At 41.9% G+C, this 15,678-nt stretch overlaps 1 protein-coding gene across 1 annotated transcript in view; it reads right to left on the bottom strand.

Annotated features, from left to right (window-relative positions):
• ANKRD13C (ankyrin repeat domain 13C) overlaps positions 1 to 15,678 on the bottom strand; it is a 66,558-nt gene that overhangs the window by 30,907 nt on the left and 19,973 nt on the right. Inside the window, exons 4-9 of the mRNA XM_029617876.1 lie at positions 10,981 to 11,066; positions 7,929 to 7,974; positions 5,885 to 5,951; positions 4,634 to 4,778; positions 3,869 to 4,000; positions 2,806 to 2,967 (exon numbers count right to left, since the gene is read on the bottom strand). Coding sequence (XP_029473736.1) covers positions 2,806 to 2,967; positions 3,869 to 4,000; positions 4,634 to 4,778; positions 5,885 to 5,951; positions 7,929 to 7,974; positions 10,981 to 11,066 — 638 coding nt within the window. The remainder of the gene's footprint in view (positions 1 to 2,805; positions 2,968 to 3,868; positions 4,001 to 4,633; positions 4,779 to 5,884; positions 5,952 to 7,928; positions 7,975 to 10,980; positions 11,067 to 15,678) is intronic.

Genomic DNA, 15,678 nt, shown 5'->3' with positions numbered 1-15,678 from the left:
CCCCATTGGTGACTGCAGAAGATCTTGCTGCCGTATCAAAAGTCATTCACTGATCAGATAAAATGCCCGTCACACTATTCTGTGTCCAGAGTAGTGTGCTGATAACCTTATTGCTCCTTGTCCAAGAACTCCACAGTTTGTCAATGAAGTTGTATAAGTGTTGGATTGTACAGAATTAGTGGGCATTTAAGCATGAAGTTCTGGAAGACTTTCTTCCCAAAGTTGTTCAGCGACCTGAAGTCCTTACCCAGGGCTGTGTTAGGAAAAAATCTGGGTCTTCTTGCCCACTTTAAAGCAGACTTACCATAGATTGGTGGGGCAACAGGACTGCACCAAAACCAGGAGCCTAAAGAACTTGGTGTTTAACGATTCAGTTACTAGGGGGTGGGGGAGCAAGAGGCTAGATTATCCCATATTCTCATTTTCAGGTCCCACAGAGTGTGGGGAACTGGGTCACTGCTGGTTTGGAAGGGGCTTACAGAAGCTGAAGACCTCTGTACAGGGGGATCCTTCTCCCCCTGGATGTTGACTCAGATGGCCTTACCCAAATTTGTATGGTGGGGATAAGTGTTCCAACAGATCAGGTAAGAGGAAATCCTCGTAGACCTCTGCTCAGAATCGTATGGTGGAGGGATGCCAATCCATGACTCAGATGAAAAAAAAAATGGTGATCAAGGCAAAGACCTTTGTTGTCTCAGACAGGAGAAAAACACCCAGGGAAGATTCCAGAGCTTCGTCCTCTGAATGCTGGCTAGACTCCTCTGTAGACAGAGAGGTAGGCTGGCTTCCACGGAATTTCTGAGGGGAGTTCTCGTGATGTGTAAGCGGAAGGAGTTCCTCCTTGAGGGAACAAATCCATCATCTTGAACAGGAGAGGCTTAAAGTTGCCCACCTTGTCAATAGTCACCAAAGTAGTAAAGAAAGTCTTCAGAAGTTCTATAATGTGGTCCACAGGCTGCAGTGTCTTCTGGGCCAGAGTTGGAGAACAGACATCTTGCTTTTAGACCAATATATGATCATTGTCCTGAAAAGCAAACCCCAGACTCCAGGCAGAGGCCTCCTACTGGGCTACTTGGTTAAGGATCGCATGGAGAATAAGGGCACAATGGAATAAATAGGGTTTGAAGTATCCAGATGCAGCAGGAGGGGCCTGGGATCTGGAAAAAGTATAAGAGACTATGATAAAGGTCCCAAAAAAATAAGAGGGCTCCCGCAAAGTGTCCTTGCCAGGGCCATCGGAGCTAGGGTCACAACTGGCATTGATTAGGTCAATGGGGTGGAGGGCCATTGCACAACAGCACAGATAAGCTCCCACACCGCTGGCACCAACTGAGTCAAATGATCTTGCTTCTTCTGTCAGATGAGCCCCTGGAGGGAGACTAGGCTCAGACGTGGGCTAGGCTCCTATGCCTGGAATGTCCATGCCTTGCTCAACTCTGGAGCTATGGTGATCTATAGCTGGAGGAATCCTGCCAGAAGAGCCTTTGCTTAACTAGGCACGGAGGGAGTCCAAGGAGGTCCTGCTCCTAAAGAGAACTATTCCATCTCTTTACAGACCTGAGGAACTCCTCCACCTTCCAATCCTGGTTTCGCTGGGATCTAGGTTATAGTCTTCTTAGAATTATATATATTTTACCGAGTAGAGAGATGGGTCCATTTGGCTTATTGGATGAAGACAGCCCACATGTCATTGGCAATTCGCACTGCTTGCTGATGGAGAATTATAACATTAAAATCAGAGCTCACTACATAAAACAAAGACCAAGGAGTTCATCAAAAAGTACCACCTGTGAAGTAATGCAGACATGCAGGAGGATAGGAGAGAGCATGAATAAAGAGAGATCTAGTGGTTGAAGCAATGGGCTGTGAACCAGAGAAGCCCAGATTTCAAATCCCATTCTTCCCCCATCTCCCTCAACACCCCTTGTGACCTTAGACAAGTCACTATCTCCCACTGCCTCAGGTGTCCCTTTACATTGTAAGCTCTCGAAGGAAGGGACACGTTTTACCTATATATAACTTGTTGCATAACAGCCTAGTTTACTGCACTCTACAAATACCAAAATAATAATGAAAGGCTTTGCCATGAGTGGTACAATGGAGGAGACTAGAAGTGAGAAGAGTGCCTTTAGATTATACAAAAGACACTTCTAATGTCATGATTTATGAGTCTGAAATAGTGCTACTTTCTGCAACCAAGCTATTCAACCTTCCCAAGTAGGTTTAACTCAGTTCTGATCTTAATTGTATAACTATATTAGGAATGCAGAGTGCTTTGCACAGAGTATTATTTTCACAGCACTTCAGTGAAAGGAAATCTTATTGCTTTTCAAAATGACTTTTTTTTTTTAGCTAGAATAAATTCAGACAATGAAAAAAAAAAAAAGACTTATGGAAAAACATTTTCTAAAAGGGACCATTTCAAGGCAACATATCACATCTCTGCAACACTGAAATGAGGGAGAGAACAGTGTTCTGTGCTTTCCTCATACTGTGTCAGTCAGCAAGAAAACAAGGCAGGAATCAAGATTAACTTGAAGTGTTAAACCTATGACTTAGCACAAACAGAATGACTATCATGAGGTTATGTGCAATGAGCATATTTATGAGATGCGCACCTTCATTTTAAGGCAATCACATGAAGAGGTAGATTTGTATTATGATCAAAAAACAGGAAAGAAATATAGGGTTGGCTTCTTTCAGAGACAGTGAAAAATTCTGGAGAGCAGAGGAAACATCTTCTAGTGTTCTTATGGGTTAAAAAAAAAAAATTCAATTAGACTTATTTTAAGATATTAACTCTACCTCAAAGTTCTGCTCCATCAAGTTTCCACCTTTACTCAAACTCTCCACAATAGCCTTATTTCGAAGAATGTCCTCCTCACTGAGATGCTCTCTTCTTTTTCGCGATTCCAATACAAGTCCATTCACCAAATAAAAATCAGCCAAAAAATTCCCCACTCTTTCCTAAAATAAAAATGCATTTGTTAACATTAATCAAAACATGTTTAAACTGAAGATATAATCTCTCAATGCCCCCCCTTCCCCCCGTGATTGCCACAGAAAGAAATACTTAAGCAAAATCCTCAACAGCAAAAATGTTGGTCATTGTTTTTACCTTGAACTTGCCTGATTTAACCAGTTTGTTATGAATGAGCAGTCTATTTCAATGAATGTTTCAGACAATTTGTACTCATCTGTTTTAAATTGTTATACTGGATTTGATTTAGCAATCACAGTAGAAAGGAACACAGCGTTTCCAATATACATTTATGAGATGCAGACATACAAATGTTTTTTTTAATAGTAACATTTCTTTATAACATGTCCTGTCTAGAAATGTGTCTCAAGTTTGTTACCAACAAATTTGGAGATCTGTTCTTCTGACTGATTTTTAGACCCTTGAGACAGCCCACAGCGGCTGAAAGTTGTAGGAGTCAGGTCTCATACGGAGGCAGATTGCTTTCTCAGGAGACATGATTTTTCTAACTTTGGATACCACGTTTTAGCACAGCTGTGCAGGCTGGTGCTTCACTCTTTCAAAAAAAAATTTTTTGTTTATAGCATGTTGCTCTTCGTTTGTCACTATTCTGATTTATACTTATGACCTGTTATCAGGTGTCTTGATGTGTTTACTTGTTATAAATTTACAAGAACAAAATAAGTATTACATGTGGCTAGAGTTGAGAGAGACAATGCCATGACTAATAAGAAAGCTCATTATCTCTGGATCAAACATAAGGATGATGATGCATGACAAATTCTGACAATTTTTGGGATTACAGTACATACAGGGACTGGTAAAGGTACTGCAGAATGAAGGCTCTAATTTCTGCTTAGACTAATTTCAGGAGAAATGTAAACATACTGTTTTATCTTCTCTGAAAAGCCAGCCTGTTTGAGCACGTGTAAAAGTGATGGATTTGGTAGATAAAGTTGCGGAATAAATATCACTACTCATCAAAATGTCAACTTCTTCTTCAGTTTCCATTTCAGATTCCTATAAATAAGGAAAAAAAATTTTGAAATGTCAAATAGTTTTCTAGTTCGTTCTCCATTCCCTCTCTATCTCCATCTGCTGGCAGGGGGGATAAAATCCACTTGTTGGGACTGGTCTGGCACGGACGATATGGAAACAGCAGGACTATTTTTCTCATTAAATGTTTACACCAGGGTTGGAAACACTTTTAGAAAACTTGGGTGCCAGCCCAAATTTTTAGGAGCCAGGGTAAATAAATTTCACAATTTTTTTTTTAACCCTCTGCTTTCCCCTTTGAGCTTGATTTCTAATCCCATTTTTTTTCTCCCCTTCTCCCCTCTCCAGTGGTCAGCCCACAGCAGCTGCTTGCCCACCTGCATGGTCCCAGATCTTCCTTGCCCGATTACACTCCTGCACAACCAGATCCTGCTCCTTATCGGTCAGCCAATGGCTCCCTTCTTGCCAATCACTCAAAACCTCTTCTTGGCCCAGGTACGAAGTATGAAGCACCTGGGCAACCTGGCACAGACGTTTTCTAGCCTCGGTCTAGAGCCACGAGCAGGTCTTCACATCACAGTATTACCCTAGGGTCATTTTTATTACAGAAAATCTTTCAAGCACCCTGCTAATGCTTGGTTTACACATACTACTTACCTCATGATGTATTCGTTGATAAACTTTTTGTTCATTATCTAAAACTACAAAAGATTCAGAGGGCACTGCATCACCATTGAAAATGAAGCTTAAATCCCCTCGTTGGCACTTCATATCGGTAAAGTCTATTAAAGTTGTATCAAGCCTGTGAAAGACACATGAATTACCATACTCCACAGATGACTAGACGAGAATTCACTTACGTAGGTTACAATACTGATTGGCTGCTAACAAAAATCAATCCACGTGATCTTTAATATATGCAAATACCCACGATGCAATTCACACTAAGTAATCAAAAACAAACCTCGCATTAGAGATGGAATTTCAACTTTTCTTCGCTACCACCTGCTGCCAGACTGAGCAGCGAGCATTGCTACTGTTACAGTTTAAACTGGTCTTGTCATAGTATCTTCATCATTGCCCCAGATGTCCACACCAGAAATACTGATACATGCACTAATAGATCCAATCCACTGAAACATGTGTGCAAGTACTATATTTAGTCAGGGTGAAAGAAGATCAGAGGTCAACCATAACTAACCCTATATAGCAATCCCTACTGATGTATGGCAAATGCTTTATTGATTTAGCTGCCCAATGAACAAAATGTCATCCTGAGCCTACATCACAATCAACACCTTTATCTGGAGTGAGTATTTATAATCAAACCCATAGATTCTTCTCTCCTCCAAGAGAATAAGCAGTCTAACCAAAGTAAACCTAGAAAGTGAAGAATGGAAGACGCTGAAAACTAAGGGAGAAATCCTGAAGATTAAAAGCTCCTCAGGTTTCATCAGCTTATACATTCCAACATAGTCCATTACAATGACTCACTCTCCGGCTCTAAGGTACACATTTCAGCTTGGCCATGGACAAACCAATGATAGCACTGTCATTTTCCCTTATGATCTCACAAATGTGCAAAAACTGAAATTAGCTTCAAAATCAGCCACCCTGGAAGTGGCTACATACTTTTATCTAATCCACTATAAATGTAAAGCATGAGTGAACCTCCATGATCATAAAAAGTGCATCTTTTTGCAGAATACACTGTAAACATTTTATTCGTCAATTAGGCATTGCTCTCTCCCTCACACTTGTCTTCAACTTAACCCAATTATTTCAATACTAAAAAGAGAAACTTTAGAGGCAGTTACAATAACAGCAAGCATTTTATTTTTCAAATCAGTTCAATACAAGATTTGTTTTTATTCCATTAAGGACAAAATGAATTAGAAAAATATTTACCTGATATTTATACCTTGCTTGTATATTTTGCATGCATCGGAAGGCAGAATTCGGGATAGTAAAGGCACTATATAATATGAGAATGGAAAGTTAGAGGCCGATATTGAACACATTTTAAAATGCAATATCCTGACATTCTGCAACCACAATTTCAAAGCTTTAACAAGAGACTTGTGTAGTCAAACACTGACATATCCTGTATACATAAATTGTTCATACTGGGAAAAGTGTGGTAGAAAAGGGGAAAGCAGATCCTGCTGCACACCAGATGATACACACAAGTACCACCACAGGGCGAAGATAAGCAACTGGATCACTGCAAATATCAGCAATTTTTACAGCCCGATTCAAACATTTTATATAGCTTTATATCAGAACCATGTGTTCATACAACCCTAAGTTTCCTGAATAGCCAATCATGACCACCAATTTTTTTTTCTAGGCTGTGAAAGACAGCTTATTTCATTGTGATCCTTCTGCAGTCATTGGCTTTGGATCAAGTAGTCTTGAATGACTTCTTACCCCTTGTGATCACACCATGCCAACCGGAACAATTAAGGAGTTACTTGGATTCCCACTCCTAAAAGCCCTTATAGAGACGGGAATATTGGAAATAAGATGAAGAGTAGATAGTCTAGTTTAATGGTATATTATTTCTTTATGAACTGGTCCAGTGTAATGTAATGTATGACCCAATTTTCTTTGCATTATGTATGGTGAAGATGATTTAAGGATGTACTATAATTCTTTTGGAATCTGATCTTAATTATTTGTGTTCCTTACATCTTAATCTTGTATTATATTTAAAAATACCTAATAAAAAGAAAATTAAAACAGAATGTGGGTGCAGGGGACAAACTGCAAGCACTTGCGACCCCAATATATTTTTTAAATCCTGAAAATGGAGCGCTTTGACGAGAGAGCGGCAAGTTCAGCCCTGCAGGCCTTTTGGAGTTCAGGTGTGAAGGAGGCAGATAAAAGGCTTGAGACTGCAGGCCCATGATATTTTTTTTTCCCACTGAACCAGCTATATTCTTATTAATACAGCCAGATAAGCATAAAGTTATCTGGCCAGAGAAGGCCGGATAACTTTAGACCTGCTCGGAAACAGATCTAAATTTATCTGGCTAACTTTACCAGTTTCAGTTGAAAATCAGCTGAGTCAGCCGGCTAACTTTGTCAGGCCGCAGTATCTGGCTATAATTTAAACACATAAGTGGCTGAATATGCCACATTTGCCATTTAGACAGATAACTTGTGAGTTATCCATGTAAATTACTTTTGAATATTGAACTCTATATTTTCACATTGCCTAATGGTACCGTATATATATATGTCTGTAAAGGAGGCTTAGAATAGCTACCTACCATAACGTACTGCACAAACGTACTTACATGAAAATACACAACTCAACAGCAGTCTTGATTAAAAGATTTCACGGATGCGTCCAACAGCACGAGACAGTGGGGGTGGGGGTGTTTCAAAGCCATTTGCGCACAGAGCCCGCAAGTGGCTGCTCTAAAACTGCCGAAAGCTCGGCGCGCAGAGAACTGCGTGAACTTGCGTGCACACTAAGGAGAGACACGTGCCGGGGGGCAGAGTCAGCACTAATGTGCATGCTTTGGGATTTTAAAAAGTGCACAGCAGAAGTTATGCTCTCTGGAAAAGTGGATGTGGGTGTTTGCTCTGCCAATTACTGGAGCATTTTCAAAATGAGTTTACACACAAGTTCACTTTGAAAACACTCGATAAAGCCTGCAAGTGCAGGGTCCACGCAGACTTGACACTTTGAGGGCCTGTCTGAAAATGACCCCCAGTATGTTTTATCTTGGAATTACTCAAATCTTAGATGGGTTATTACAAGCCATATCACATACCCTGTAGTATTTTACTGCATCATAAAGTAAGCAAACAAAAAACACACAGTAAGATTTGTTAGCTATTTGGTTTCTATTAACCTATTTGCATCACCTCGGAATATGTGAATGATTCTCCAGGACCATTATAAACACTAATAGTTTAGTGATTCTGAAACAGTTCTTACCCCAGCTTTGAAAATCCCAGTGTAATTCTAGATAAAAGTCTCCCAGCTGGAAAAAGAAATGCAATGTTATTTGTATTATCTGGTCTGAGATGACAGTATGTCTTCTGTAATACTCCTCCCCTCCCATCTTCATGAATTCAATGAGGATATCTAGTTTTTCAAATTACATAAGGAGGATTTCAGGACAAAATGTTATGCTAGTCTGAATTTAACTGGTTTGGTATGTCAACTGAATCAATCCAGTTTTAAAGGAATAAAAAGGATATGAACCATTATAGGTCACTGCCCAGATATTAAAATACAATAGAAGGCAATTGTGAATTCTGCAAAGACTTCTATGCTTCAAGCCTTCAAGAGAAAACTTGAGTCTCATGTGCATAAGAACGGAAAAACAGTTGTGAATTCACTCATTCCTCACATCACAAAACACAGACAGCATTCCAGTTCTACCAACAGACTGGGAGCATAAAGCTTTTTATGAGTAAATAGCTGGATAACTTTTATACTACGCAGCAATTTTGGGCATTTACTTAGTGGCTAAACTTGATGATCAGGTGAGTGGACAGACTACTTTTACAGGGTTGGAAGAAATTATAGCTAGTAGGGGTGTGCATTCGTTTCTAACGTATTTCTCATCCGCAATGTATAGGGCCCTATTCATTGTATTCGTGGGGAAGCGAAACGTATCGCGATTCCCTACGAATACACCGAATTATTCGGCCGTCTAAAGGACCCAATTTAAACAAACCCCCCACCCTCCTGCCGCCCCCCCCCCCCAAGACTTACCAAAACTCCCTGGTGGTCCAGCGGGGGGGACCGGGAGCCATCCCCTGCACACACACCCTCGCTGCCGGTTTCAAAATGGCACAGATAGCCTTTGGCCTACTATGTCACAGGGGCTACTTGTGCCATTGGTCAGCCCCTGTCACATGGCCATCGGCGCCATCTTGTGCTCCTACCATGTGACAGGGGCTGACCAATGGCACTGGTAGCTCCTGTGACATAGTAAGGGCAAAGGCTATCTGCGCCATTTTGATTACTGGCAGCCGACGGCCCAAGTGCAGGAGGTCGCTCCCAGATCCCCGCTGGACTTTTGGCAAGTCTTGTGGGGGTCAGGAAGGTCCCCCAAGACTAGCCAAAAGTCCCTGGTGGCCCAGCGGTGGTCCAGGGACTTTTGGCAAGGGGCTACCGGTGCCATTGGTCAGCCCCTGTCACATGGTAGGAGCACAAGATGGCACCAATGGCCATGTGACAGGGGCTGACCAATGGCACCTGTAGCCCGTGACATAGTAGGTCAAAGGCTATCTGCGCCATTTTGATTACTGGCAGCCGACGGCCCAAGTGCAGGAGGTCGCTCCCAGATCCCCGCTGGACTTTTGGCAAGTCTTGTGGGGGTCAGGAGGGTCCCCCAAGACTAGCCAAAAGTCCTGGTGGCCCAGCGGTGGTCCAGGGACTTTTGGCAAGGGGCTACCGGTGCCATTGGTCAGCCCCTGTCACATGGTAGGAGCACAAGATGGCACCAATGGCCATGTGACAGGGGCTGACCAATGGCACCTGTAGCCCGTGACATAGTAGGTCAAAGGCTATCGGCACCATTTTGAAACTGGCAGCGAGGGTGTGAGTGCAGGGGATGGCTCCCGGACCCCTCGCTGGACCACCAGGGAGCTTTAGTAAGTCTTGGGGGGGGGGTCAGGAGGGTGGGGGGGTTGTAGTTAATTTAATTTTAGCGGGGAAATGAATAGGAATTAACTGATAAACGTATTGGGGGGCCCCCTTGCCAAATGCAACGTATCTGCTCCCCCCCGACGAATCCGAATCCCGAATGCAACGTATGGCGTCCCTCTGCACAAACTAGAACATTTTCATCCTGTCCATGGCCTGTGGTTTGCTAATTCCCATCTATAGTGAAGCAAATGAACACACCTATATCCACCATTTTCCATGGTGGTATCCTTATAGCCCTTTCTTAGCTTTCCTTATAATTGACAGTTAGGACTTCTATTCAGTATCTCAAAACTTCATTTCTCAAGGCTAATCAGGCCCTGGCCCTTTGACAAGCCACAAGAATCACAAACATGGTGGCAGAAAAAGACCGTATGGCCTATCCATTCTGCCCAACTAATTTAGCTTTACAATTCTCAATATCACCTCTCTTTCTGCTGACCATTTCTCTCCCTAAGCAGCCAAGCATCTCTGTGGCTTTTGCTGCCACTTTATCTACCTCTCTGGACTCCTTAAGGTCATCAGAGATGATCACCCCTACAGCCTGTGCCTCTTTTGTGCTTAGAAAAATTTCACCCCTCTCCCTTGGGTTTTTACAGCATAAATTATGCCTGCTTTTTTTTTTTTTTTTTTAGGATTACATTTTAGCTGCCAGACCCTAGATCATTCTTCATGCTTCAATAGATCCCACCTCATGTTTTACACACCTTCCTGGCTGTCTGCCCTATTGCAAATTTTGATATTATCGAAAAAAAAAAAAGAAAATGCTGAAGAGAACCAGTCCAAGGACTGAACCCCTGAGGCAAACCACTAGAAATGCCTCTCTCCTTAGCGTGAACTCCATTTATCCCCATCCTCTGTCATCTCCCACTCACCCAGTTCCTAGAATCAGCTCCTGCAGTGACATGCCAAATCATTCCCAGGGAACTTCTTTATTCCATGGTCAATCAACTTTTAATTTAGTTTTATTTATATTGGATTATCTGCTTTTAAATTACAGAACCTCAAAGCAGATGACCTCACTTGCCACTATTAAACTCAATTTGTGCTCTTTCAGGTTTAGATGTGCCTTGATACTACAATAAATTACAACAAAAAAAAACAAAACAGATAAAAGCAGACTATATGAAGTCATAGTATTTCATTACTTAAAATTTAATTATATTCATGTCTATACAAATGTATGCTCTAGGCGAGTTAAAGTATGCCGCAACAAAATTGTTTAACAATATCAACAAGTTATTATATGCAAAGATTTATCTTAAAGAAATTGCAAAAAATGAAAATACACACAAGTTAAGGTCCTAACAGCAAGAAAAGGACAACTCACCTCTTTAAGGGCTTTTAATAGTCGAGGTCGCTTTTCTTCAACACTTTCCCTAGATTGCTGCTTTAGCTTCCTCAAGAGTGCTGTAACTAAAGCAAGAAGCATGTGTTAAACCATAGATGCTCTCATGCGTACAAAAGCTCTGCTTAAAGAAGAAAGTAAGTTGTGCCAATCTCACTGATAGAGTGAAGTGCAATTCCCTGTACAGAGATATGGAGCTAGACTGAGCACAGCAAGACATTTTTCAAAATAGAAACACATTTTCTAATAAAAAGAAGTACACAGCTTTCTGACAATCAGCAGGCATTAGGAGCAGTTGTATAGGAGAGAACAAAGGTTTCCTTGTGCTGCACCAAACCCTAACTACAGGCATCCTTATTTAGAAAGTTTTCTCCATTTGGGGAGGCAGGCAAAAGATAACCCTTCGAGCACCAGTCACCCCTGCGGAGTAATTCCACTTGACAGATTTAAAGAAGCTCTTCAATTGGATGTACTTAAGGGCTTTGCTCTGACATTTCTACTCCTGGGGGAATTCTGCGCACAAAAACTGAAAATTCTGCAAACTTTATAGTGGTCACAATAAAGACTGTCATGTAAATTGTGTTAAGTAATTACATTTTAAATTACAGAAAAACATTATTACTTAAGGTTGCAGAATTTTAAATATTTTGAGCAGAATTTCCCTAGAAATTCACTGTAGGAGTGTCCCTTCCACATACACGGCCCTCTCTCTTGCATACACACCCACACAAGCTCCCTCTCTCTTTCACACATACATCTTCACACAGGCTACTTATGTCTCTCTCTCACGCACACCTTCACACAGGCTCTCACACATACACAATCCCTTCACAAGGGCTAGCACCCTCACATACACACGAGCTCCCAATCTCAGACACATACACACTCCTTCACAATCTCCTCATACAGGCTCCCTTCTCTCTGAAACCCACACTCAAGCATCCCCCCCCCCAACCACCCACCCTCTTACCTCCCATGCTCTCTCTCACCCTCCCCTCCCTGACACACACTCTCTCTCACTGGCATGCCGCGGGATGCACTCCGTTCACCGCGAACGGGGCCCTTCATCTTCACTGCGAACAGAGCGCGTCCCACAGCACACGGGGGCCTTCCCTTTTCGCCGCGAACGGAGCGCCAGGCCTTCATCTTCGCCGGAGTGTGTGCCGCAGGATGCGCTCCATTCACGGCATGCCAGGGTCTCCTATTTTCTGCGTTCCGCAGTAGTGCAGAATTCCTCCAGGAGTGCATTTCACTCGTCTTAAAGGAATAAGTTCTGTTATAAAAAGTTGTATCCAGTTCCTTGCATGCTCACCTAAGAATACAGCATTTTATTTCCTCTCTGTAAAAATTTAAGAACCAACTCTTATTCTTGTCTAGTGAAAACTAAACATTAGGGTTGCACAATGGCCTCAGAGGGTGCTTTGAACCAGTCTAGAATATAAGAAATGCCATGCTGAGTCAAACCAAGCTCCATCCCTAGATTGCTGCTTTAGCTTCCTCAAGACTCCAGCATCCTGGCTCCTTGCTGCTTTAGCTTCCTCAAGACTCCAGCATCCTGTCTCCTTGCTGCTTTAGCTTCCTCAAGAATACAGCATCCTGTCTCCAAGAGTAGCTAGTTCGGATCACATGCACCCAGCAGATGACAAAAAGTAGATCTAGTTCTTGTTGCTCACTCCCAGAGAGATATGTAATAGCTTTCCCAACTCTACTTGGCTAATAATGTTTTATGGACAGTTCCTGCAGGAGCTTGTCAATACCTCTTTTAAACCCTGCCATGCTACCCGCCTTGACCATGTCCTCTGGCAATAAATTCCATAGCTGGATTGTGTGCCAAGTAAAATGTACTTTAAGATTTGTTTTACATTTGCTGGTTCTTTTCATGGGAGCATCCCTGTTTTGGTATTTGAAAGTGTAAATAACCATCTCCTCTTTACCTATTCCACTGTACTCATGATTTTATAAATATCAATCGAGTCTGCTCTTAACCGTCTTTTCCAAGCTCAAGAGCCCTAATCTGCATAGCCTCTTCATAAGGGAGAGGCTCCATCCTCTTTATACATTTTTTGTTTCTCTTCTCTGCACCTTTTCTAAGTCTGCTATGTCTTTTTAAGATAGGACGACCAGAATTGTACACACCACTCAAATAATTCCTAACATTTTATTTGCTTTTTGGACTGCTCTCACATATTGAGCTGAAAATTTCAACATAACATCATCCAAAAGGATTTGGAGGCCCTTTTCCTGGGTGACTATTCCCAATAAAGGGACCCAGCATTGTTTACCAGTAGTTGGAATTACTTTCCCTTATGAGCACATTAAATTTCACCACTAACTGAGATGCCCAATCTCCTGGTCTCACACGGTACTTCTGCAATTTAGCAGATTTGATCGCCTCACACATTGCTCCCTTTTGCAAGTATTTCTTAATAGGTTAAATAGCACAGGGTCTCAGTAAAGATTCCTCAGGCTCTCCACTACTGACTTTTCTCCATTTTGAGAAAGACACAAGAAATTATATTTCCCTCTTCACTCAGTGCTCTACATTCTAACTCTCCCATCCTATTTTTTTAGACTTCTAGCATTTGTACACAGACAGTTCAATGTACATTTTTTGTTTGTATAAACAACCTGCTTATCGGTTGATGGGGTAATTTGGAATCTATCTGCTCTGAACTTAGATATACCTGGGCTACTTAGCATTTATTGCAACCCCTCGAACGGGCTGCCCTAACTTCCCCATTTTGTTCGTATCCTTCAAAGATACATGCACTTCTGAGCAATAATAGCAGCTTTTAAACTAAATCATAGGGAAAAGCCAACATCTCCTCGTTAAAGGTCAGGGCCATTAGCTTGATTCAACTCTGGTTAGAGAGGAGCCCATCCCATCACAATAGGCTCCCTCTTCCCAAGAATGTTTCCCAGTTCCTATCAAATCAAACTTCTTCCTGGACCATAGTCTCATCCGTGCACTGAGACTTACTCACAGCCTTCCTCTAGGGTCCTGTACATGGAACAGGGAGTACTTCTGAGAATGTAACCCTGGAGGTTCTGGATTTCAGTGTCATACCTAAGAGCCTAAATTTAGCCTCTAGAACAGGAATGGGGAACTCCAGTCCTCATGTGCCACAAACAGGCCAGGTTTTCAGGATATCTACAATGAATATACCTGAGAAAGATTTGCATGCACTGCCTCCACTGTATGCAAATCTCTCTCATGCATAGTCACTGTGGATATCCTGAAAACCTGGCCTATTTGTGGCACACAAGGACTGAAGCTCACCATTTCTGCTCTAGAACCTCTTTCCTGCACCTTGTTATTGGTACCCACATGTATCATAACAGTCTGCTCTTCCTCACCACTCCCTAAAATTTTATCTAGATGGCACCTAAGGTCCACTACCTTCACATCAGGCATGCAAGTTAGCAAGTGATCCTCACCCCACCAGCCACCCAGTTAGTTACATTTCTTTATGATTTAATCACCCACTGTAATAGCCATCCTAACTCTTTGTTCTGGGCACATAGCCCTGGACACACATCCTTGGTGTGAGAGGATAAGGGAGTATCTGCAGGGCAGGTGCTAGTTACAGGATCACTTCCTGCCACACCAAGGTGATGGTTTCCTGCCAGTTGGCCTTGCTCCTCCGGTGCTGCATGACTTAGCTCTACTAAGTCCCTGAAGGAACATAACCTCTATTTGTTTCAGGTCTGCCACTCTGGCCTCTAAAGGTTGGACTTATTCTCTCTTTGTTCGGGGTGCACACATATAACATTAAGTACTTTGTTCATATGTACTACTCTGTTTCCTATCTTTTAACCAGTTACCAATTCACAGTAGGACAATGCCTCCTATCCCATCACTTTGTAATTCACTGAAGAGTTTCATGAGGGACTCTGTCAAATACCTCTGAAAATCCAAATACACTACAGTATTGACTCACCTTTATCCTCATGTTTATAGTAAAATGGTAAGTCAAGGCTTCCCTTTACTAAAACCATGTTGACTATCATAAAGCCATGTTTACCTATATAACTAGCAATTTTGTTTTTAAGAAAGCTTCTACCACTGTGCCCAGCACTGTCAGGCTCACCAATCTACAGTTTCCCAGATCACCCCAGGCCCAAAAAAAATTCTGCATTACATCACCCATGCTCCAGTCTTCAGATAGCAGTTTAAAATGACAGGTTTCAGATTACTAGCAATAGGTTTGCAATTTCATGTTGGAATTCTTTCAGAAGTCTGGGATGAATACCATCAGGTCCTGGTGATTTATCACTCTTTAGTTTGTCTATTTGATCTATTACATCTTTCAGTTCCACAGTGATTCACTTAGCTAAGAATCACCAAAGAATGTTTCTGGTGTAAATGTGTCGTGAAAATCCTTCTTAGTAAAAACAAAGGCAAATAATGCATTCAGATTTTATGCTAGTTCCCTGTCCTCCCTGAGCAACCCATTACCCTTAGTCAAGCTGCAATCCAAATGATTCCCTTAAAGGCTTTTGGCTTCAAGTGTACTTGGGATTATTAGTAACTTTTAGCTCTAATACAAGCTTTTCATATTCTTTCTTGACCTATTACTGTTTTACATTTAACTTTGCATTACTTATGCTCTTCCCTATTTTCCTCATTTAGAACTGTTTTCCATTTTTGAAAGACACCTTTTTTGCTCCATCAGCTGC

Source organism: Rhinatrema bivittatum, chromosome 10 (assembly GCF_901001135.1).
Source record: "Rhinatrema bivittatum chromosome 10, aRhiBiv1.1, whole genome shotgun sequence".
Taxonomy (NCBI): Eukaryota; Metazoa; Chordata; class Amphibia; order Gymnophiona; family Rhinatrematidae; genus Rhinatrema; species Rhinatrema bivittatum.
Note: the sequence above shows the minus strand (reverse complement) of the source record. Positions and strands in the feature narration are given on the sequence as shown.